Source organism: Ambystoma mexicanum, chromosome 2q (assembly GCF_040938575.1).
Source record: "Ambystoma mexicanum isolate Mex_15411 chromosome 2q, UKY_AmexF1_1, whole genome shotgun sequence".
In the NCBI taxonomy this organism is placed as follows: Eukaryota; Metazoa; Chordata; class Amphibia; order Caudata; family Ambystomatidae; genus Ambystoma; species Ambystoma mexicanum.
Window position 1 is genome coordinate 53,722,329 of NC_090924.1, and position 25,113 is coordinate 53,747,441.

At 47.1% G+C, this 25,113-nt stretch overlaps 1 protein-coding gene across 1 annotated transcript; it reads left to right on the plus strand.

Moving 5' to 3' along the window:
• Positions 1-7,886: 7,886 nt before the first annotated feature.
• On the plus strand, positions 7,887-24,011 carry LOC138569123 (forkhead box protein J1-B-like). The gene is made up of 3 exons (XM_069646809.1): positions 7,887-8,390; positions 15,827-16,424; positions 22,343-24,011. The coding sequence occupies exons 2-3, from the start codon at positions 15,882-15,884 to the stop codon at positions 23,159-23,161; spliced, it is 1,362 nt and encodes a 453-aa protein (XP_069502910.1). The 5' UTR covers positions 7,887-8,390; positions 15,827-15,881; the 3' UTR covers positions 23,162-24,011.
• The last annotated feature ends 1,102 nt before the right edge of the window (positions 24,012-25,113 follow it).

Consider the following 25,113-nt stretch of genomic DNA (forward strand, 5'->3'; position numbering starts at 1 on the left):
CTCTGCTGTCCTGTCTTCATCTTTGTTTTCTCCCCCTTCTCCCGTCTTTGTCAGGTGTCCACTCTTTGCCTCCTCCACCACTCCATTCTCCTCCTATTGCTTCTTCATCCGAGGCCACACTACCCTCGTCCCCTCTTTCTACCTTCTCCTCTTTGCTTTCTTCCTCCTCCTCGTCTGAACTTTATCCTCCCCAACAACCATTCCCCATTGTTCCCTTTCTTTTTCCTCTGCACCTTCTCTTCTATTACCTTCTCTGCTTTGTTGACTAATGCATCCACCTGTTATTTGTTCTTTTCAATGTCTGCTAAGCATTTCCTCTCTCCCCTTATGTATACCTCCTCCCGCCGGGCATCTCTGTCCTGCTTTTTCTCTGTCTTTGTCCCCTTCTGGGCTTTCCCGCTGTGGGTCTGTATACTCTGCTACAGGCCATAATCCTGGATAGGCACCATAGGGCAGGAGTGGGGAGTTTGGTCCGCGCCCTTCCTTTGTCCCTTCTCCCTCTTTTTTCATTTATTCCCCTTTTGTTTCTTCGTGTCTGTCTACTTTTCAACTTGGAGCCCTTGTATTTTATTAACAAATATGAAAACATATTTTCTATTATTCGGCAGTCGAACGTTCCTTCTCTGGGCCACGCATGGAAACACTGACCTGCAATCTCCTGGACCCACTGAAAATTATACTTTCATATTTTATTACGATGCTGGGACCATTTTTTGCACATGTTGTCAAGGGGGCTATTTAGGTAGGCCATTATTTCCCACCCTCTGGCTGCCCCTCCTCTATGTCCCAATTACCCTAGACACCTCTTCCCACTCCTCTCTCTCTCTCTTTCTCTCTCTTTCTCTCTCTATTTATATATATGTATATATCCGTTTCCCTACAACACCCACACTCACCCTTGATCATTTGTCTCCCCCTCCTTTCACTCTGGCCTTCTCCACAAGCCCACCACACACTCTCACTTGTCACACTGGCCTTCTCCTCAGGACCGCCCACTCACTCTGTGTTCGTACCCAACGGCCCTCTCCGCGGACTCACCTTTCCCCATGTTAGTGAAGGTAAGCGTCAAGCCACCTCTATTCCTTTCGCACACGCCTATCACTAAAAGGCCAAGCACACTATTATACACAAGGTACCTCTCAATGTCGATCCCTCCACCATGAGTCAGCACCACACGACAATACGAACAACACTAAATACCACACGCGCATCCCTATCTATACCTGTCAAGGTCCAGTCTTGAATCTTCCTGCAGGAGTGATGCTGGCCCACCAGACCTCCCCAAGTATGCCGGCTCAACAATCTTCTAAAAGATATAATTATCCAACTGGCAAACCCAAGGGGAAAGGGGAATGGAGAACAAAACAAAAGCAGATCTTCACTGGTTTTCTATGTTGATCACTCGACAACTGATTAATCATCAGGAACTGGTATTACGGTTCCTCAGTGTTTGTGAAAATCTAAACACAAATGATACTCTATTAATATTACTCTATTCTGTGTTTTAATTACTAATATGTTTATATATTTTATCAAAAGAAATGTAAATACCTGCAGCCTATGCTTGATTGCTGATAGGTTTAATTATATGTTATTTTCTTAGTATTTAGCTTCTTAACTATATTTCTTCTCTGCATTCTTAAGTTCTCGAATTCTTAGTCTCATGACTCTAATATGTTATAAAGAATTAACTTGTCTGAAGAACAGTTCAAATAATCATTTTAAAAATCTTTTCTTATTCTTGAATGAATTACTAAAGTTAATCTGAAAAGTTCTTATTTGTATTCCTTTTGTAGTCGATTCTCTGTAGATAGATCTCTTAATATTTAGATTGAAAAAAGTTCACTTTGCTTTTAAATGTTGAAAGTGACGCTACATTTGCCATCCATAAGTAGTGTAACACGTACCTTATATTCCGATGAAGACACTCAACAATGTTACTGTGCTCTTGGATTGAAAACAGAAACAACTAATTCACAACGCCCACGAAACCACGCACATAGAAGATGTACTGCGCACTCTGCACCGCGATGTGATGACGTGGCCGCGTGATACTGTAGATGAACCGCGCACTCTAAAAACTGAAAACACGACGACACTGATACCGACGCCTTCAAAGTTTACAAAACTAGGAAGCACACAATAGAGAAATGCATACGTCACTACCAGGAAGTGAAGGAGCTCAAATAGGACTCACGCAAGATTACGTTAGCAGGTCCTTTACTTTAAAGTAATCTGTTACGAGATACACGCGCACACAAAGAAATATAATTAAAGATACGCAACAAGTTAGTAATGTTAAACACGATAGAACTGTAATCTAAACACTGGCAAGAACTACTCATGCTAAGCATACATATATATAAATAAAGATATTGTAATAACTCTAATGAAGATAAAATGTAAATGCAGCCGTAAATACAATAAAACGAACATTAACTTTTCTCAGAAAAAACGACACGAGCAAAAGACCACAACGAAGTTCATATCCTCATAAAAATTGCAGATTCTAAATACTTAGCAGGATAACTTCTTGACTTGATGACTGTTGATTAATTAAAGTCTATTAATAACAGTAAAAGGAGTTTTTCCAACATTTGACTTGGCTGTGCTGATCTTGACTCTTGAAGAAACTGATGATTTCTTCTAGAAAGATCTTTATCATCTCTGTAGTTTGTTTTTTAACACAAGTTTACTATAGATTCCTACTGATAAATATTTTCAGAGCTAGAATAACTGTAACCTTCCTCTAAGGGAACTGGAATGAAAGGCAGTTTAGAATCTTGGTGAAAGTTCCAAACTACCTCTCAGCACTTCTCCTCCAATCACAGTTGTGGAACTGACCCTCCATCTTTGGGGAAATAGGCACTTCCTGAATAGTTTATCATTAAGGAAACTTATATAAATAATAAGATGTTAAATTCATAACTAACACCCAAACATCACTCAACCATTACTCCTACATATATCTATGATGATGAAATATCCTAAATGAAAGTTTTCTAGTGTAATGTCTCTTTGAGAATGTGGAAATGTGCCATGGGATCCTGACAATACCACCGAAACAACCATACAATAAAATGACACTCATCTTCCCCAAATGACACAACTATACAATCGCTTGTGCTACACGCAACTCCCCTCTAACGGGGTCTGCCTCTTACTACGCACCTCTCCTCTAACGCATGTGTGCCCACACCCACATCTACTCCCTATATGTTGGAACGTGCTAAAATCTAATACTACTACAGCCGATCATCCTCCCATCTTGAGGATGTGTCCTTAACACCATACAATACTGTCCTTCCAACCACCTTGGGCATGCAACCACGATGCAGCACTTTCTTACACAGTTAAACTCACGTCCTAGAGATCCTTGAGTCCCCTCGGCACCAAGCCTCCTGTATGGGCTCACTCCTCCCACAGTGTGGGCACCGCTCGGGACCAGGCAGATCAGTGATGCACGTGGATCTTGTCTGCCCCCAGGTAGGAACGGCTGGAAAGCCCTCAGTTGACCGAGAGGACTGAGGATCTCGCTGGGGCCTCCAAAAATGTATCGGAGGTCCTCAAAAAGCTCATAATAAATAGTCACCACAAGTAGTCCAAAAAGTAACACACACTGGGCAAGAAGTAACGTTTTTTATAACAGCTGGGCAAGCACAAATCAAACAGAACAGTGGAACAGAACTGGTCGATGAGAGCTGTCAAACTAGCACAAAGCTAACCTCATTATTATACTGCTAATACAGTGTTCATGGAGTTAGAAGCAGTTCCCAGGAAGCTTGCTGGTTAAAATATGTCATGCTCCTAGAGCTAGACATACATTAGTAAGACCTGATTTGAGTAAACAGATCTGCCATCTCTTTGCTCATCTCCTCCCCATGTGGTGCCACATTGCTTCCTACTCCTCCAGCAAACAGTTTGCAATTAGTAACAAATATTTGTGCAGACCTCCAGTCCTTTATTCATCTGCCATTGGTCAGCATCACTGCGTAAGGAACACGAGACACCCTGCACTAGTGGGAAGGGGTACAGTTACACAGCACCTGCAAGATAGCGACATTCATAAACGTTGTAGAGGAAACTCTGAGAGCTTGTTAATTCCTAGGGTCACCAGAATTTACCGTCTGATTGGTTCTTCGAGGAAAGCGGCTCCATTCTACCACCCCGTTCCCATACCGCTAGCCAATGGTCAATTAAGTTTGCCTTGGCGTTATGTGAGTGTTCCTCTGGATCACGTCGACTTCCCCAGCTCCCACAAGCAGCCGTGGGACTGGCACGCCGACCTTGATTACATCACCCAGTGCTGTCTCAGTGACTATGGTCTGCTGGAGACGTGCGGCTTGAGTCCAGCTTCCCCCCGCCCTAAACCATGGTGCACGGGATATTGTGTTCGAAGCGGCCCTTCAGGGTGACGCCCAACCTGTGGCATCCCCATTGAGTGTGTTTACTTGTGGTTTCCCCTTTCTCGTACTTGTGCATATATGTTCTGTGTGTCGATGTCCTACACAAGGTATCCACATACCCTGGTTCTCTTCCAGGCCTGATTCAAAGGCTGACTACAGCTCCCAGTATCCCCCCCCATAGAAGGTGTCCCAGCCCATCCCACATGTTCCCTCAATTGGTAGGGGTGCCCCCCTGTCTGGGCTGAATCAGCACCTTCATTACATCCCCGACAAGTGATTTGTTTGTTCAGGTGTGCACTACACTCATCCCCAGTTTAAGATACTACAGTGTTGCAATGTATATAATAACAATATTGATCATTTATATAGCGTACGCTAGAGGCCGAAGTGTCGCCTTTGTTGCTCATGGCTATACCAATTGTGGGTCATGGTTCTGTCCTCAAAGATTATTTGAAATAACAGATACTCTGGTGTTTATTATATGGTCGTGGGATGGCGGGTGAGTGGGACTTTGAGTGTGAAATAGAGTTTTGGGCAGGACGTAATGAAGGATGTAATTGTGTATGAAATACAGCCTGCAAACGTATGCCAATGAACGGTCTACAGGCACAGCAGGAATAGTAAAATATGGCTATTATTTCATTTTAAGGTAGAAAATAAAGTGCCTTTTCCAATCTGCCGTTCTCTCGTTTTTGGTTGGGTACATTGCATTGTTTATTGGGAAGAAATTACCCCACTATTGATGACTACGCTGCGCTCGGAGTGGGGTGTGGGGGGCGTGGGGGGGAATAATTGATGTATAGAGTGCTGGAATAGCAAGGGGAGATTTGGTTGGCAACGAACCTCATTAGCATAGTTGTTTGTGGGTCCATGCCTAGACTAGCAAATCTTGCTGCAAGTAAGGTCTTGAGGGGGTTCTGTGGTGCTGCTTTGGTCCTGTCGTTTGGGGGTTGAAGTGTTCGGACTAAAATGAGAACATTCCAGTCAGGACCTCGAGGTGGCAGTGTTGTTCAATCCACACAGCAATAGAGCCGCGGGGAGCTCGTGACTTGGCGTCACCGCGGAGCTTCTTTTCCCGCCACTACTTCCAGCGAGAGGGAACTTTTTGCACCCAGCTACCGCCTTTACAATAAGCCTCGGCTCCTCACCCGGTTCCCTCGATAGTCCTGCCCTGGGCTATGTACACACTGACGGTTGTAAACAGTCACTGCAAGAACAGAGCTTTCGTTAACTTTTGGAAGACGAAACCATTCTGTGGCAGGCTTCAACATGTGGAGCTGTTAATTTTCTTTGGAAGTCAACATACTTTCATGCTTAAAATGTTAGGAATAAACGATGTTCAAATCTAAGGATCGAACTCAGTTGTCGAATTTTTCTGACTTCGTTTTTGAAGATTTATAAGAAAACGATGGCAAAGTAGCAATTGGATTAGTGACAGTCCCAGTGTGGCTACAAGTAGTTGAGGGAGGGACTCCAGGAGCCATTGAAAAACAATAAAAAATACCATCAGTGTGTTTAAGAGTACGTCTGAGGATCCTCGACGTATGGAAGGCCTACACTTCTAGCTCCTATTTTTTGGGGAATCTTCCATTTTTTTCTCGACTAAAGACCATCCCAACAATGTTTAACTGCAGCACTGGCAAGAAGCACCATAATGCATCCAAACACTTTGGTAAATACCGCAGGGCCCCCTATACCCTGGTCTAGGGTAACTTCTGCCCCACTCTGAGCCAACCCGTCTATCGCTGCCCCCATTCACCCATACAAATGGATAGCTCAGCAGTTAAGCGCTTACCTCTAGCATTCATCTTAGATTCCCAGCATGGCTGGCTCAAGGCTTTAGCTTTCTGAGGTTTAAAACACGGTGTACATTAAGTAAAAGAAACACAGCTGTAGTTGCAACGCCTAGAAAGGGGAAGTAGGCATCTGTTAGGAAGCGCTATATACAAATATATAGCCCCGCCCTCTTCCAGCACTTGCCCGGCACCCACTGGCCTATCCCACCCCAGGCCTGCACTTACTGGCCTACCCCACCACAGGCCTGGACTTACTGGCCTATCCCACCACAGGCCTGGATTTACTGCCCTATCCAACCACAGGCCTGGACTTACTGCCCTATCCAACCACAGGGCTGCACGTACTGGCATATCCCACCACAGGCCTGCACTTACTGGCCTATCCCACCACAGGCCTGCACTTACTGGTGTATCCCACCACAGGCCTGGACTTACTGGCCTATCCCGCCGCCACAGGCCTGGACCTACTGGCCTACTCCGCCGCCACAGGCCTGCACTTACTGGCCTATCCCGCCACAGGCCTGCACTTACTGGCCTATCCCACCACAGGCCTACACTTACTGGCCTATCCCACCACAGTCCTGCACTTACTGGCCTATCCCACCACAGGCCTGTACTTTCTGGCCTACTCATCATTGGCAGATGACCACTCTCACCAAGTCACTTAACAGCTGCCACACCCTGGCCCCAGCACTTCCGCCCATGGTACTCCCAGCCCTTACCCCCACTGCTTCGTCCCTTCTCTCTCTCTGCACGTGCACGTTCTGAATGCTCACAAGGCCTAGTAGGCCTGTCTCTAACTTTCATTGTTATATTTGCTTTCTCTCCCAGTTGCCCTGTGGGCGCTTTGAAACACAATTGACTTTGTTTAAGCGCCTTACAAATGCACAGTAAATAAATCAAATAAACATGTTATATGCACTCCTCTACCTGTTCAGCCAGCCTACCCTACCCTACATGTCCTGTACTGTGTATTGAGCTGAGCACGCAGGGACACAGAGGGCGGGACTGGTGGCAACCGCTTGCACAAGTGACCAGGCCATCCAGCGTCATTTCAGTAGCTTCGATTTGAACATCAAGATAAACGTATACATTCTATTCCCCTACGAATGTGCAAACTCCAATTTGAGCGAACAGTTAGAGTGACTTTAAGATAATAAATTCGGCGGTGCGCTGGGTGTCCTCCTTGCCTAGCGCACAGGCGCTGTCAGTGCTGGTTTATCACCAGCGCAGCGAGGTCGTGTGAACAGCAGAAGTGGGATTTTCAACTGCCTCCTCCTAACATAACATCCTCAGCCTGAAAGGGGTTCGTTTCCTTGCAAACCTTTGATTAGGTGTACACTGAAAACCAGTTCGGGTGAACGTTTTCCATCCCCTAGTTGTTTTTTTCGTTTTAAATAATATGACGGCTTAAACAGTTTGTGTTTTCCGACGGCGGATTCTGCTTTGTTTGAGGCGTACAGCGCCTAGCTGGAAGCACTACATCCGAGGCCAGCAGTGCTTCGGTGACTTCTACATGTGGCGTCTCCTCCCGTCAGGAGGCGGAGTTTGCAGACCATCCCTAAAGCTGTCGGAGCCTCCTAGCATTCCGAGCCTGATTGGTCAGGTCGAGGCAGGGCGCTTGGATACCGGCAACCAATCAGAGGCCTGGGATATGTTTAAAGGGCTCTCCTGGCACCCCTCTACAGTCCTTCAAAAGGTGAAGTGCCTGAGCTGAGCCTACTCTCTCCCCCCTACTGAGGTCCTGGGCTGGGGAGTCCCAGTCACGGCCGATTATCCCTCTGCTCCGAGTCTGCCATCACAGTCTCCAGGAACCCGCCTCCATCGGCGTTGCCAGCGCTGGCACATGAAGAACACCCGCTACTTTCTGGGGGCAACGCCACAGCTACCAGTCTAGGCACCCTTCGCCGCGGGGACTGGCAGCACATCCACGAGTATATCTCGTGTCCTGCAGGGGCATCGGGGCTTCTGCACAGCGGACGCCCTCCATTGCCACCCACGAGGGCACTGGAGGAAAAGGGCACTGGGCTTGGCAGCACAGCGACCTCTGGTCATCTTGCCACACACACCGCCTGTGTCTGGCGGTCTGAGGTACAGGCTCCCTTGTCTGTAATAAACCAGCGTGCCCTGACTGCAGGACTCCAGAAAGCAGAAGGCAGGACAGTAGCAGCACCCACCACCGCATCGGGTAAGACAATGGACATATATATTTATTTACTTTTTTATAAGGGGGCGATTATTTTTAATCACCCGGTAAAGCGTGAACACTGGCGGATGTATTGTCATGTTGTGGACAAGGGAAACGACATGCATGTGCTTTCGAAGCGTTGCTTATCAAGATGTCCGAGTAGTAGATAAGCAGCCGGTAAGATAGCTTAGTGGGTGAATGCAACTGTTGCAGAAATTAGATGTATGTGTAGCTTGTAGATTCCAGTGTGAAATACCATTGCCAAATCGGCCTTTCATTCTCCGGGGGTATATATAATAAACGGGTAAGTAGTTTCAGGTAGAGAGCCAGAAGGTATAGGTAGTTTACCGAGCAGCCTTTTTTTTGGCCGAATTCGATTTGATCGAATGTTTTCCATCGAATTTCTCTGCATGTATATGTATGAGCAGGAGGGTAAGGTTAATACTAAATGTTGGGGGTATTTGGAAGGGGGCTGCACCGCCTCCCGCCACACCCCCATGTATATGCGATGAAATGAACCTATAGAACAATTTCCATTCAATCCCGTAAATCCTAGTAGAAAGCTCCAATACAAGGGGTTCGGGCAGCAATCGCCCCATATGTATAGGGCGTCTCATAAATAATGCGCTGGGCGGTGGCTCATTATTTAAGAGATGCAAGAGGCCCCCTTTCACGCCCCTAAAGCACAGAACAGAGGAAGTTGCATCTCAGAACCTTAGATCGTGCTGAAGAAAAGCACAGCTAGGCTGGCTGTTCTGTATTAAACACATGGCATCACTTCATCGTTTTTATTTAAGAGATGCCATTTCCGTCAATACAGAAAAGCCAGTCTAGCTATGATTTCCCCCATCACGGTCAAAGTTTCTGAAATGCAGCTTCCTGTGTTTTTTCCATAGGGGGCAAGGGGCGGTCTCTAGTCTTTCCCACGTCGAGCAGTAGCGGTCTCAGCTGTTCTGCAACTGCACTACGATAAGCAAAGGTGTGAGCGGCAGCCGGCAAAGTAAAAGCAGTACTGGGTGAGCTGCTTTGACCCGAGGTGGGCCGCGGGGACGTCGTCAAGGACTTTCAACTTTTGTAGTCGGGAAAGTTGTCAGCAACTGTCCCCATGCTGGCAGTCGACAGCCTTAAGATAAGGCAATATATCCCTTTGATTTGGGGCTTTCAATATGGGCTTTACAGGTACGTTTTACAAGCTGCATTTGCTGGAGCCATTCAGGCCTCACCTCCCTCCGTGTATACAAGAGCGTTCTTCTCACCTTCTTGCCTTTTTACTCCGGCTTCTTTACAGCAGCCCCTTGCTGACAGAGTAGGATTAATAGCTTTTCAGTGGACATTTAGTGTTTCAGCTACCTGCGGGCTGGCCATCTCGTGATAATGTGAGCCTCTTAACCTCCTGGCTGTTTATTTTTCTGGGCTTTCTGAGTGTTGGCCTGCCCACGGCCCAGAACCAGATGAACTGCACAATATTAGAAAACATGTTGGCCTGTTACTTCAGTCCATTTGGTTAATCTTTAAGTGAAACAGCATCCCATATCCCGGAATACATATGGCTGTTACAGGAAAACCCAGTACTGGTACCACGGGTGCCACCCTGTAGCCACACTGTAGTTCAGAAGCACAGCCCTCCCGCTGAAGCGCCCTAGTTCCTCCCCCATTGAAAACCAAATTGCTGCTATCAAGGCAGTGGCAATGGAGGACTAGTGTCAATTTAAAGCTCTGCTCCCATTTTTCAGACATTCCAGACCCAACAAGCCTGTGGGGTGCCTATGCCACGTGTAGTTTGGCGGCTTACACTGGGATTGCAGTGCACAATGCACTGCAACTTCAATGTGTTGAATAACCTCATTACAAGTGGTGTGCTCACATCGGCGTATGAGCGCCTGGACGCTTCCCCTGGGTGGTAGCGGTGCGCGGTATAAATCAATATAACATAACTTATTGGCTCAAGTTGCTGTAGATATTTACATTTTCCAGGCGATGCCACAGTAATAAGATCTTTGATCATAATCACTGGAGGGTCTGACACTCCCCCTTTGGCTACGGGAAGTCCTCACTCTCGAGCCACTGGAAATCCTTGCTAGTTGTCGGCGTTCCCCACCCCTGAATATGATTTCCAACTGGAAGAGCCCCTCCCTACCCTCGCGATCCACCCCAGACACTGTGGCTACTCTTCTTTCGATACCTCTCCAGCTATTGAAGATACTCTTCAGCCGCCGTAGATCAATTTGAGTCATTTGAGACCCTCATCCTCTCTCCAGCCGTTCACCTACCCGCCAGGTATTGGGGATACTCTCCAGCTGTTATGTGACCTCATTCATAAACGACTCTTCCAACCATTGAAGATACTCTTTAGCCATCAGGACTCATCAGCAACTAGAGGTCTTCCCATATGAATAGCCTCTTCTGCATTTTGAGATGCTCCCCACCCTTACACGGCCCTCTCCAGCCAGTGATGACACCCCTTGGCCATCCCCGAGCCTCTCCAATCACCCGTATCAGAAATGCACCCCAGTATTGGAGGGTCTGCCTACTGATTAACCCTTCCAGACACCTTTGGACATGATCACAATGAATCCCTTCAGTATTAGAAGAAGCTCTCGGCCAAGTCGAGGTTATTACCCTTTTAGGCCCTCCCCAGCCATGAAAGATAAGTCAGTCATCAAAGATTCTCTCATCAGCGGAAGTTCTGCCTCTTTCACTTGTTGGCAGAGACCCTCAACCAAATAGAACCTCTTCAGCAAACAAAGAATCTTTCCAGGCTTTGGTCATGCGTTCCTGTCATTGGATGTCCTGTCCGTTCTCTGTGGCTATTGGAGGTCCTCATCCACGCAGATCCCTCTGGCTTCAAAGACACCGTCCAACTCATGAATGCCCCCTTCCTGCTCTCTAGCCACTGGAAACATGGTTTCTCATCACTGCTACGGGTGGCAATCTCCAACTCTGCCGCCTTCATAAACCACCTGCTCCATCATCTGAAATACCTTCTCTGGCTATTCGCCATTACCAGCGAACTGCTCTGCTCTCCAGCCATTGGACGTAACCGTTCCAGCCAATCCAGCTTCTCACTCCCTTCAGACATCATGTCCGGTTTCCGTCCCCAAAGCCTGCATAGGCCAAATCCTTCATGTTTCAGTTGTGGACGATCAGGCGGATGTTCCTTACATCATTTCCAGCAAATGGCTTCTGCTTCTTTAGGCCTTTCTCCTTTATGTAAGACGACAGATTGAGGCCTTTTGGTTTCTGTGAAGAGCTCGTGTCATTTGAAACCCCAACCGTGCGCCATCTTGATCGTGCGTCGGGACTCCTCCATCACCAGAAGGAAGGAGGTATGTGAAAGGAACACAGGCCCACAATCACCCCACTCCCATTTCTGTAAACTGAGGTGAAACATGACAGTGAATATATTATTATGGTGTTTATTGAGCACAGACCTAGCTTCGAGAAGCAACAGAGCGCTTTACAGAGGTATACAACAGTCCAAATGCATAACAGAGAACTTTATAGAGGTATACAACAATCCAGATGCATAACAGAGCGCTTTACAGAGGTATACAACAGTCCAGATGCACAATTGGGCACTTTACAGAGGTATTCAACAGTCCAGATGCATAACAGAGCGCTTTACAGAGGTATACAACAGTCCAGATGCATAATGGAGCGCTTTACAGAGGTATACAACAGTCCAGATGCATAATGGAGCACTTAACAGAGGCATACAACAGCCCAGATGCACAATTGAGCACTTTACAGAGGTATAAAACAGTCCAGATGCATAATGGAGTGTTTTACAGAGGTATACAACCGTCCAGATGCATAACGGAACGCTTTACAGAGGTATACAACCGTCCAGATGCGAAATGGAGCACTTTACAGAGGTATACAACAGTCCAGATGCACAATTGAGCACTTTACAGAGGTATTCAACAGTCCAGATGCATAACAGAGCGCTTTACAGAGGTATACAACAGTCCAGATGCATAATGGAGCGCTTTACAGAGGTATACAACAGTCCAGATGCATAATGGAGCACATAACAGAGGCATACAACAGCCCAGATGCACAATTGAGCACTTTACAGAGGTATACAACAGTCCAGATGCATAATGGAGTGCTTTACAGAGGTATACAACCGTCCAGATGCATAACAGAGCGCTTTACAGAGGTATACAACCGTCCAGATGCATAATGGAGTGCTTTCCAGAGGTATACGACCGTCCAGATGCGAAATGGAGCACTTTACAGAGGTATACGACAGCCCAGATGCATAATGGAGCACTTAACAGAGGTGTACAACAGTCCATATGCTTAAAGGAGTGCTTTACAGAGGTATACAACAGCCCAGATGCATAATGGAGCACTTAACAGAGGTGTACAACAGTCCAGATGCTTAAAAGAGTGCTTTACAGAGGTATACAACAGTCCAGATGCATAATGGTGCACTTTACAGAGATATACAACAGTCCAGATGCATAATTGAGTGCATTTCAGAGGTAACAACAGAACAGATATACAGCTGGGGGTAAGATGCAGAGGGGCACAGAGGAGGGGAACTGCTGTACCGGCTGGCGGGGAGGAGAGGGGCGATGTGATAGCCTAGGTGTTGAGGAGGAGAGACACCTTGAAGAGGTGGGTCTTGAGTTTTTTTCTGAATTGTAGGAGCGTGGGGGCGAGTCTGACGCTTATGGGGAGGAGGTTCCATAGTCTTGGGCGTAGGCAGAGAAGGCTTATTTTCTGGCCTTTTCCTTTTTGCAGCAGCAGATTTCAAGTCTGCACGTGTTCTGGCTTCTAGTGGTGGACATGAACCATTTGCACAGTTTTTAGGGCAATATGGTTTCTCTGTTGCCCAGGGATTGCTGGTAGAATAGGTGCAAGATATAATAAACAAAAGAAAGCGATAGGGATTAGCACTCTCGAAATAAGATGGTGACTGACCCCTCCACCTGACAACTGTAAATCCTGAAAAAATTGACTCCGTAATCACAGTCTAAAAATACATATACAATTTTATTTTATTTAGTATTCAAATTAAAACATACTAAGATCACCCATATAAGGAAGTTCACATACAAAAACCAGAAACCACACAATTCATTGACATAAAATGTACAACACATTCTTAAAAAACCTGATACAAAGACACAATGGGACAAACAATGGCATAATGATCCCATTCATGTATCTGTATTCGAAGAACCCAACATGTTTCTGTCCCTAACACCGCTTTGGTTGGTGTTAGATAGTCTGTGCCTACCACACTAATACTCAACCCAATTAAGGCCTCCACCAAACTCAACTACCCTGGTCACCTCAGCAGATATGCCTTATGAATTTGCCGTCACCCCAAGAACCGGCCCCTTCTCTCTTAACTACCCTCTCGCCCCGAAGATGGACTCTAACTTACTCAGCTAATCTTCCCCACATGGGTAGGCTCTACTTCACCTTGCTGTCCCACCTCACACACATGGCCTATTCCTCACCCAACTACCTTTTTCCCAGCAGCCTCTTCTTCTCCCACTTACCCATCACTGCAGGAATCGTCACTTGTCCAACCCATTACTCATGACATCCAGGATGACCTCTAGCTCACCCAGCAGCCACTTAATCTCTCCTTCAACCAACTATTCCCCGGCTCCACAAATGGCATGTTCGGACTTCGAACTACACCTCACCTTACAGATTGCCTCTACCTCCAATTACTTTCCCCCTGGTGCCACCAACGGTCGCCTCTCATAACCCCATAACGTGCAGTTGGCCTTTGCCACACCCTATTATCTCCCACCCATTGGTGGTCTCTACTACAACCAACACCTGATCACCCCCATACTTGGCACCAGCCCCTCCGACTCCTCACAGCAATAAAGGTCTCTGCAACACCCAAATGCTCAGTGCTGCACGGACGGTCTCTGTTCAGCCAACGGACTTCAGAAAAGTAGCCTCACTCGCCGCCATCACCGTAGGACTCAAACCAGGGAGAGCCAGGACTATGATGCCCAGTATATACCTGCGGTCCAGCATCCCCGTTACCTTTTCATCTGCCTACCTTACTCTCTACATATATGACTCCCCAAACACACTGCAGCCAAACTCGGCCTGGCACCCCTCACTGCCTCCAGCAGATCCTTGCCGAGCTCTCTCTGCTGAGCACCTCAACACATCCAGCTCCCACCACGCATAGCCCCCCCCAATCCCCCTCTGCCAGATCACCCACTATCCTGGTACACCTGTGCTGGCAGTGAACTGAGAAGGTTACCAGCACACCGGGCTCCCCTCTGGATGTACAGGCACCTCAAGTGTCACCACCAGGAACCACTTAGAAACATGCTGGCAAACGGGAACCTTCTCCCTCAGGCATGCACCCATCACCACTTCTGCACTAGAACCTGCTCACCCTTTACTCCCACAACCATGCACCAAGAGGCTGCTTAAATGACCTTAGGAGAGGGCACAGAGTGTTTGGGTGCAGCGGCCCCCCACCGCACTGAATGAGGATGGGAACCCCTTTCCGTCACGCCCAGTGCACCGGGGATGAACCCAGTGTTCCGCGCAGCACTCGCCTGGGGGTAACGCTGGCGAGCTGAAGACTGTGCTCTTTGGCGACGTTTGCATCACTGCTGTTTGTGGACTACTTTTATCCTGAAGCTCCCCTAATGAGTGTAAATATATCGCGGTTCTCGCTACCACAGGCCTCTGCGGGGCTGGAGCCTCTCACCCGGGAGAGCTGCTAATCATCTGTTTGTTCTAGTTCACGAGGCCGGGCCTCGTTATCCAGCCGAGCTCACAGCACACCTGGAAGAGCAGCCCTCGCTCTCGGCGTTCGCATAAGGGGCCTCCTCTCTTTCCAGGGAGACCCCTCTTCACAGCACCAACCCCGCTTCGAGCAAGAGTGACATGGCTTCTAGAATGTGCCTTCACCGGCAACGCGTAACTAGTTTAGCACTTTAAGAATTGACGACATTTCTGACACCGTGTGACGCAGTAATTCTCTGTGAGGAACAGACGGCGTACCCAATGGTTCTAATTCCATCAACAGTAATTACACTGATGCAGTCCAGGCCCAGGTAGACCGGGTTTGTTCAAATATGGATTTATTTACAATTTTTTTCAAACACCGAATTTTCTTTTATGTTTATTTCTTGCTGTTTGTCCAGTAAAGTATTATGTTTTTCCGTTCCCTTTTAATTGTGTTTTGTTTTTTGTTACATTAATTTATCATTGTGTTTATTGATTTTGTTTTCTATACACTGAAGAGTGCGAAGCCTAAACCACACGCAGGCACAGGTTTACATCATACAGCTGATTTAGAAAGAACATTCTAATGAACCTCTGCAAAATGTCAATTTGTAGTTAATTGTGGATTGCTAGGCACATTCAGTACCCAAGATTAGGCACCAAAACTCTCCCCTCCTCCTCATCTTCTACTCTTCTCTCTTTGACAGGCAGGCGTTCCTGGGACCCGTGTAGTGCCCCGCAGTTGAGGATCCACTGTGGAGGATGCCCGTCCTCACCTCTCCGGATTTTGCTCTCAAGTTCAAGGAGCGCTGGCTGATGCTCCACCCCGAGGACCAGGAGAACGTCAATGGGTCTGTGACCCTGGATGACAGCCTCACCAGCTTGCAGTGGCTTCAGGACTTCTCCATCCTCAGCGCCAGCCTGGACAAGCCGCCTGCTTCCAACTACCAGCTGCACCAGCTTCACCAGGCCCACCAAAAGCTGCACCTGCACGGCTCGGACGCTCCCTCCAGCCCGCCCGCTGGGGACACCGCCGCCACTGGCATGCCGTCCAACTTGGGTAACCCCACCTCCGCAGCCACCTCCTCGACCGGTCGCCAGCCGGGACTGCCCAGCATTGCTCAGGGCTCCACTGAAGAGATAGACTACAAAGCCAACCCCCACATCAAGCCCCCCTACTCTTACGCCACCCTGATCTGCATGGCCATGCAGGCCAGCAAGAAGACCAAGATCACGCTTTCGGCCATTTACAACTGGATCACAGAGAATTTCTGCTATTACCGGCACGCTGAGCCCAGCTGGCAGGTGAGTCCAAGGCATGAATAAATGATGGACCTGCATGAGACCTGTCCAGGTGGCAGGCACGCCGCCTGTCAGGAGCAGCACCGGGCAGCCTCCCAGCTGTGCTGTGGGGAGGCCCGGGGTATTCATAGAACAGCTAATGTATTCCATACTTTCACCTGCATAGGGGATATGATGATGATGATGATGTATTTATTGGAATGCTCACACAATCGCTGACCTACTTCAGAAGACGACATCCTAAGTGTATGGTGAAGAGTCGGTCTCCAATGTGTGCACAGAAGCAGTAAAGACAGCTGTAATCTACTGATGTAGGCCTGTCATGGCTGCTTGCAGCTCTTGCATTAGGGAATCCCATGATATTCCACTTGTCTATAGAAGTTCTTCACGTTGCTGCACTGGTGGTGAGGCGAGTCTTTTGTCTTGGAATGGAAGGAGAGCTCCTACATGAGCCTGGAAGCAGAGAGTAGGGCTTTCAGAAAGCGGTGCAGGAGGGCAGAGGCCATATACCGTATGTGTGTCTTATGGCCACAGAGTTTACGCGTGGGTGGGCAAGGACGTTGGCGATCTCCCCTCACACGTGTTTTTAGGGACCGTGAGGAAACTGCACCCCCGTGAAGGAGATATCCTCTGGGATATCCGTACACATATGCAAGGGGAACAGATGGCTGCTTGTGTACAGGAACAGAGAGCCTCTTTCTTATGTGTTCAGAAACAAGGAGGGGGCACTCAAGGACAGTGAGCCCACCTATGCATCTATACAGAAGCAAAGATGGCTGCCACTATTTGCAACGCTGAAGGGTGATTACTGTTTTATACCATTGCTCTGGGCCGCCCTCCAGAGTCCAGACCACCGTGTTATATATAGCCTGCCGTGCCAAAACAGAAGGGGAAAGACCCCCATTTGGGGTGGGACCAAGCCTGAATTGCATTTGGCCTGCCGCGCGAAAGCATTCGCTGGGCATTCTGGCTGTGGGGTAGGGAGCATACCCACATTTCAGACAAGGAGCCGTTTCATCCTCCGTGTGAGTTTTTGTTCGTTTTTGCAAGCACATCTGTTAATAGAAGTTGCATTCAAAGCAGGACCACATGTGCAATTCACAATATGGAACCTTTGTCACACAATGTCTGACGAGTACCTAGTTTGAAAGTTTAGGAACATTTGTGGAAAATGGTGCATTTTAAAGAACATTAATGCCGCAATGTCGTTGAAACCTATCCACAGCACAGTGCACCAATGAATAAAACTGGCTCCCATTTTTCCATAAAACGACGATCCACTCTGGTGTGCTGGACTGCCACTTAGGGCAGGGGCTTTCTGCCCTATCGGCCAGTCCAACACTGCACAGGGGTCAGGGAGTGTCATATTGGTGAGAACACGTGACTGGCAAATCACGGACGCAGGTTGCAGATGCGCATGTCCTAATTCCTGTGCAAAGTAGACACATCGCCTAGTGTCCTGTTGTGTGTCGGCAACGTGCAAGATACACATTCAGGGGATATCCGTTGGATTTTCTTTGTGTCGCCGAGCCCATTACAAGTTTACAAAAACGATTGCATCCTAGAAACATTTAATGGATGCACGAGGCAAGTGATCCGCCGCCATGATGGGATGGGGCGGCCATTATTATAGGGTGCACTGGCAAGTGCTGAAGGCTTGTGCTGCCAAAAACCTTCATTGTTAACAACTTCTTTGAGCATGCTAGAAGCAGCCGGTAGGGTCACGTGACCGGGTGGCTGGTGGAACATTCATGCCAATTCCAGGTAGAGTCCTCCATGTTCTCCTGGAAAAAAGACCTGTTGTCCCCAAAACACTTCTATCACAGCCTGCAACGCGCACACAACATGGAGATGTGTGCCTATCACTGTTCATCGGAGGGCCAGTGAGTTCTGTACTGCAGTCTCTTGTCCAATGGCCGGCGAGAACATTCAGTGCTGAGTAAAAGTGATGGACACTCGCACAGTAAGGTAACTCTGGGCCTCAATATGAGTTTAGCGCTACCGGCATTGTTAATACCACCAAGTTAAAATAATGTTATTGCAGTGAATATTGTAACTCACTGACCATCGGTTTCACTTGCTGCCCATTCTGAAGCACCAGAGGGCTTCGTTTAGGCGTGGCGGCATTGCTGCATATGGTAATACTTCCTATTACAACCATTGCGAATGGCGACAATCGCTCCACTCACACAAAAGGCAGTTTTTGTGCCCTATAGGTTCCAAATGCATAATTGGTTACAGTGGTGAAACACAACGTATTTGGCACCACCACCTGTTTCACTATTACTGCCATACTCATAATGAGGCCCTGCTTTACAAAGCAATGGCCAGTTTTCTTACATATAGGCCTAGATCTCCTAAAGGTTAATATTTGCTAACCAAATTTAGACAGTATCAAATAGTATATTGAACTTCCAAAGGAATTGTCATTAGCTAGCCAAGGCCAAAGGCAGTTTGAGATGGTAGCATGCGGCGCTGTCAATAGAGGGCATAAGGAAGCCTAATGTTCACTCTAAAAACTTCATATCTGTAACTATATTGCAACCTGTATATATATTGTCTATGACCATGTAACTAAGTAACTAAGCTTTGTACTGTAACAAGCGCCACAATGTCCTCGGGCTGTTGTGCGCTATATAAATACGAACAAAACAAAATAAACAAAACAATATCTAGCCAAACTATAAGGCAGAGTATTGCCAACAGGGCACTTCATTTCCACCGCATAACTCCCTGCGCCAGCCTTGTGGCTAGCCAGTGCGGCCCATTTGTGGGTCTGGGCATGATTCCCATACCGATGTCTCACACAGACCCGCGCAGACGAATTTCCACAATTTGCTTTCTTAAATGGCTTCCAACAGTTGTCGCCTGCTTGTGTGATAACTGGTTGTAACAAAGAGGTGTTCTGTGTTCAACCACTTCCTCTTTGTCGATGACCACCGCTCGCTGCCCCATCACAACAGCCCTCCTTTAGCAGTGCATCACCTCTGCCTCATGGGCACAGGATTTCTAGTGGCAGCCGCCCCCTGCCGCTTTCTCCAGAAACAAGGCCTGTGTCCTCTCTGCAGTCTCCCCTTTCAGAAGAAAACCTTGTGCAGTGACTGTCCTGCACCTTCCAAGTAGTTATGATGCATAGCAGGAACTTGGTATAGTCACTGGGACGCACGGTCCTGGGAATATCATGCAGTTCACTGGCATGCTTGAGTACTTATCTAGGCCCACGGGTAGACCGCTAGCATCTGGTAATATGACATGCTGGAGGAACATGTGATGAAAGGACAGGGCCGGCAATTCATCAGTGGAAACGTGGTCAGAATAGTACCTGGCACGCTCCTAAATACTGAGCATTGGCTTTCTCGTGACTGCTATGGCTTGTGCGGAGTTGCATGTTTACAAGGATCATAGTACCCCATCCGATATATATGTGAACGAAAGTTATGTTTAATAATTCTCGTAACTGAGGATTTTGAGAAATAGAGTGCTAACCCTCTTGGATGATTCAGCCTTCAGAGAGTCGTTGTTATGGACTTATGTGGAAGCATGAGACAAATGAAGCAACACTATCTTTACAGGTCGGCCATCTTGGATCAGTATGGCCAAGGCTATATTTGGCTACTACCAGGGAACAATGTATTGCCAATGTCATATCAATCATGGACCACCTCTGTATAGGAAAAGGCACAGGTGCTATTTGATATCGAATGTATGAAGAATCCCTATTTTTAAATTAATTCCAGTGGTCGCCAAATATATTTTGCTGAACAACTCATATAATTCCAACATCTGGCTGGAACACCCCATGTGCTGCAGCTGGTAATATTTTCACATTGGAGGTGGTGGCAAACATTACTGTGTGCCACCCTGCCCCAGGGAGCAAGAGGGGCATCCCCGCAGTTTGAGGGCTACTGTTATTCTCTGTCGTCGCAGCCTAGCATGGTCATGGTCTGACATGTTTTCTACAACATCCAGTTGCGGCACATGGGTTTTGGGGCACAGTACAACATGTGACGATCAAGCCAAACAAACGAAATTCCTGTGGTAAATGAGGAGTACCACCTGGTCATATAAGACACCAAAAAAATGATAGTAATAATAAGAATGATTTGGAATGTTCGAGGCGAGGCGTTGTTATTCCTGGCACCGGTGTGTTCTTTCTATCACCAGTGCAAGGTGTTTGGGTCGATGCGTCTTCGTCTCGTCTGCATTAACATTTCAGTGGTTAGTCTAGCGTCTCATTCTTAATTATGCCGCCCCGCACCTTCACCGGGGCTGAGCAGTAACCAGAGGCCCACCGCGGAAAGCCGATACGACAGGGACGGCGCTGGCCTTCAACGTGCTCCTTCCACGGAGTCACGCAAAGGGCTCCACGGAAGGCACAATTGCCGTCTGCCTTCAGGAGACGCCCCCCCCCAGGCGGGATTTTAGTAACCCAAGCGGTATTAAAAAAATAAGACCGGGAATAAGGTTTGGAAAATCAGGAAATGCCTGTATCTTCCAGCCTATGATTAAAAAAAGCTGACACAGGGAATATAAGCACAAAACACTCCAAGGATATTTCTAAGTTGTGGCAACTTCTTACACGCATTTACTAAAAAAGCACCGGAATGTCCTTGGTCAACATGAATTCAAGTTCCAAAGCCTGGTCCTTCAGCAATCGTGGACATTCTATTCAGAAGCAACCGGAGGCCACCCGCATGTGCCTCCATGCCACTCGTAGCACAGCACGTGTTTTTTGTTCTTAGTTCCTGTGCGGGCGTGACACTGGATTATAAATATAAGCAAAGCTGCCCCCAGCTCACCGCGTGCTGATGCACTGGTCAAGTAGTGGCCTCCCATTGCTTTTGATCAATAGTTCTGCACACCCCTCCTCCCCCCATCTTTCCCAACTCCTCGCCTGCAAGGCCGGAGTCCCCTGGTGACCGCAGTGGGCAGTACTGGCAGAGATTGCTGGCCTCAGACTGATATTGCCACCATCTTTTCCAGCCATTTCTGGCCCTGCAAGAAAAAAGATCAGGGGTGTAACGGCAGTTCACAAAATGGAGGCCAAACCAAGAAAGAAACGTAATTTAAAAAATATTAAAACATAGGATAGATGGAAAGAGTTTTTGGTTGGGAAATTGGCAGAAGATGAAACCTTAGTAATAAAGAACAACATTTATTTTGTAAAAACTGTGTTCACTTTAACCAATGGCAAAACTCCCTTCCCTCTCATTTGCAGCTTCTCACAATGAGTGTGCCACATTCGTTCAAGGAGGTAGGATGAAATGCCCATAGCTCCTTTTAGGACTACAGAGGAAAATGATGGAGGCCATGATTTTCTTTACCTAAATCCCAAAGCATCAGTGTTAAACGGCGAGCTTTCTCAAGCGTGCAGGTCACAACTTACCTGTGTTGGAAGAACGGGGTAGCGCCAGCACCTTAGACTTTTTCTATTCGGTGGCAAGATTCAGGTTAATTGGCATGGTTGTAGAAGTGGTGCTAGTGTCAGGATGGAATGTTTGCTATTCGTCAGAATGAATAAAGGAAGAGGGTACTGGGTGTGAAGTACTGGATATTTGCTTGCCACTTTAGTTGCACTCAACTGGATTATTCACAAAGTGTACCTTTGCTCTCAATTGCTACTTTTGATCCCCCGTGCATTTTCAAGCCTTTTATCCATCCTGTTCGTCCAGGGCAATTAGAAACATAGATTATTGATTGAAAGGCATGCCAGATCGGGATATGCATGGACACTAGAACAGAAACTTGGTTTTGGTTTTATGTGCTCATCTTTGCATTCTAACGCTCTTTTTAATTAGCTTTGAATCTTATGGTAGCCCAAAAGGTGTTGTGGTGTCAGTAGTTGGCCGGTATGGCACTGTGCTGTGCACGTGGGAATTCAGATATAGTCTTGTGACTAACCTTCTTCTCTCTCTGTACAGAATTCCATCCGGCACAACCTGTCGCTGAACAAGTGCTTCATGAAGGTGCCCAGGCAGAAGGACGAGCCCGGCAAGGGGGGCTTCTGGCAGATCGACCCACAGTATGCAGACATGTTTGTCAATGGTGTCTTCAAGCGAAGGCGCATGCCAACCACACACTTTAGTGCGCTGCGGCAGCACAAACTTGAACCCATTCCTGAGACCTTCACAGCCACGGCACACCTGTATCACCTGATGAACGAGCAAGCATCTTCGGACCAACAGGAGAGTGACCACTACCACCATCAGCACCAACATTACCACCATCGTGAGCAGCAGGACCAAAGCTATAGCCCTCCAGATATTCACCGGACTGCGAGCAAGCGCAAGCAGCCCTTACCAAGGCGCAGTGGGAAGATAGTGAGAACTTCCATGCCACCAGCATCGGGAATGGAGGAACGAGAGGCTGAGTCGCTGAAGGGGGACTTTGATTGGGGCTCTGTCTTTGAGGACGTCTTTAATGGTGTGGACAGCAGCTTTGAAGATATGGACATTAACGTAGCCCTGAACTCTCTGGGCACAGATATTGACCTCACTGTTCAAGGCAGGCACATCAGCCCATCCAATAAGTGGTGCTCTGCCTATGTTGACCACACCTACCTGGAATCTGCTCCGCAGGGGCCACCCCTGGAGGAGTTTGCCACATTCTCGGACCCTTCGAGACACCCCTGGGAAGAAGTTAAAGAGGAAGTGGTGTGGAACTTTGATCCAAATTATAACTTCTGCGAAGGTTACCTGAGTGAGATCCCGCCGTGGGAGAGGGTGGAGGTCTTCCTCTAACCTGTTACTTTCCCTTGAACCAGGAGATTTGGAGTTCGATCTGCCTCCTTGTTAACTGTAACATGAACCCCAGAACTAGACTGTAAGCAGGCTGTACAGCTGACTTGACATATGTGTCTCTTCTGGGACTCATTGTTCAATGGTTTTGAAGATGTTTCTCACTGGGCCAAGATGGTAGCCGTGGACATCTTCAGACTGCTGGAAAGCTCTAGAAAGACAGTGGGAGAGGACCCCAAGGCTCTCTTTGTTGAACTGGCAGCAAGTATCAGGAGGCTCTCCAGTTGAAGTTAGGTTTTGTGAACAAAATTCACCTGCTGTATCTTCCATGAGTAAGTTCTACCTATTGCAGTTAGAAGTAAAAATGCAATACTCACGATATATAGGGACAGACAAGATGGAGGAACTCATGAGTAGAAGACTTTCTTTCCTTTCCCAGAGTAATTGGGAGCATTCCAGGCACTTGACACTTTATTTCCAAACCCTTCCTTGAAGATGTAATGAGAAGTTTGTAACATATCACACTGACGTTCACGGACAGGGAGCCTGAGCTTAATTATAATCACATGGGCACTTGGTGGAACTATTTGTTTATTGCTGATCAGGACCTTATGGCTGGACAAATGGAAGCCACGGGGCGAGTGTTTGTTAGACATCTTTACCTGATGTGACTTCTCAGCAACTGTGACTTGGCTTTCGGAGCTATTCCCAGCTTGGATCTACACAGAATAAGAGCGGGAAAGAAGGACTTGGGTGGCAGGAGAGCTAGAGCCCAATGATATCAAACAGATCATGTATTTTTCAGCGTATTTTTGCACTCTTGTATAAAAAAATAAATTTGTGTTTAAGAGGAGCTATGTGTGGCATGAAGTTCAGTGTAAGAACCTGGGTACATGTTAGATGAACAATGCATGAGTTATCACACCTTTTCTTAAATACAGAGATTGCCATGTATGTCCCTTTTGCTTTTGGCACATGTAAGCCCTTGGTAACAGACGAGGAATGGGTTTAATGTTCGTCCCATTACGGACTCCATAATGAGGGCTTCAGGAGGCTAACATAATGACGTGTCAATGAGTGCCTTGGAGTTCTGGGACATATCTTAATCGATTTATAAAATATATATCTATATAATTATAGGACAGGTTGCCCTTTAGTTAATGTGAACTCTATCATCCATAAGCAATGTGAGCATTCTATGTCTAATAACCTTTGATCAGTAAGATGGGTCAGCATGACATTTTACAAATATAATTTAGGGACCAGGCCCCCCAAATCATAATTTCAGTCAAATCCATGCAACGGTTCAAAACATATGAAGGGGTAAAAAGTGTTTTTTTTCACTTTTCCATTCATTTTCCCACTGAGAATATGTCCCATTTTTGTTCAAACACAAACCGCTGGACAGATTTGCTCCCAATAAGAAACAACTTAGGCACAAAGCGCTCAAAGGAAAGCCTTTGTTGGTTTGGCGTAAATCCGTCCAGTATTTTTAATTTAATTTAAATTGTTTAATTACATTTTTAAAAAGTGTGCAACAGAAGGAAGCCAATGGTTGTTTACTATATGTTTTGTTTTGATTGGACAAGCTTTTCATATGACTTAATGAAGATATCGATTTTTCTCCTGATGTTAGCAGGGCAGATCTCTATATTATCACACCTCCCTCATCTTCATCATAGTACCTAATTAATAATCCTACCTGAATCCCTACATCCCTCTTCCGCGTCCCTGTACTGAACAATCATTTTACCTATGCCCCCACACCCTTCTCCCTCATCCCAGTAAATAATAGTAATCCATTTCATTACCCGTACATTCCTCTTCCTCGTCCGAGTACCCAATGGTAATCTTACCTTTACACACATCCCTCCCCCTTGTCACAGTCCCCAACTATCCTACCTCACCTTTCCTCCTCACAGTACACCAGTAACCTCACCCTTCCTCATCACAGT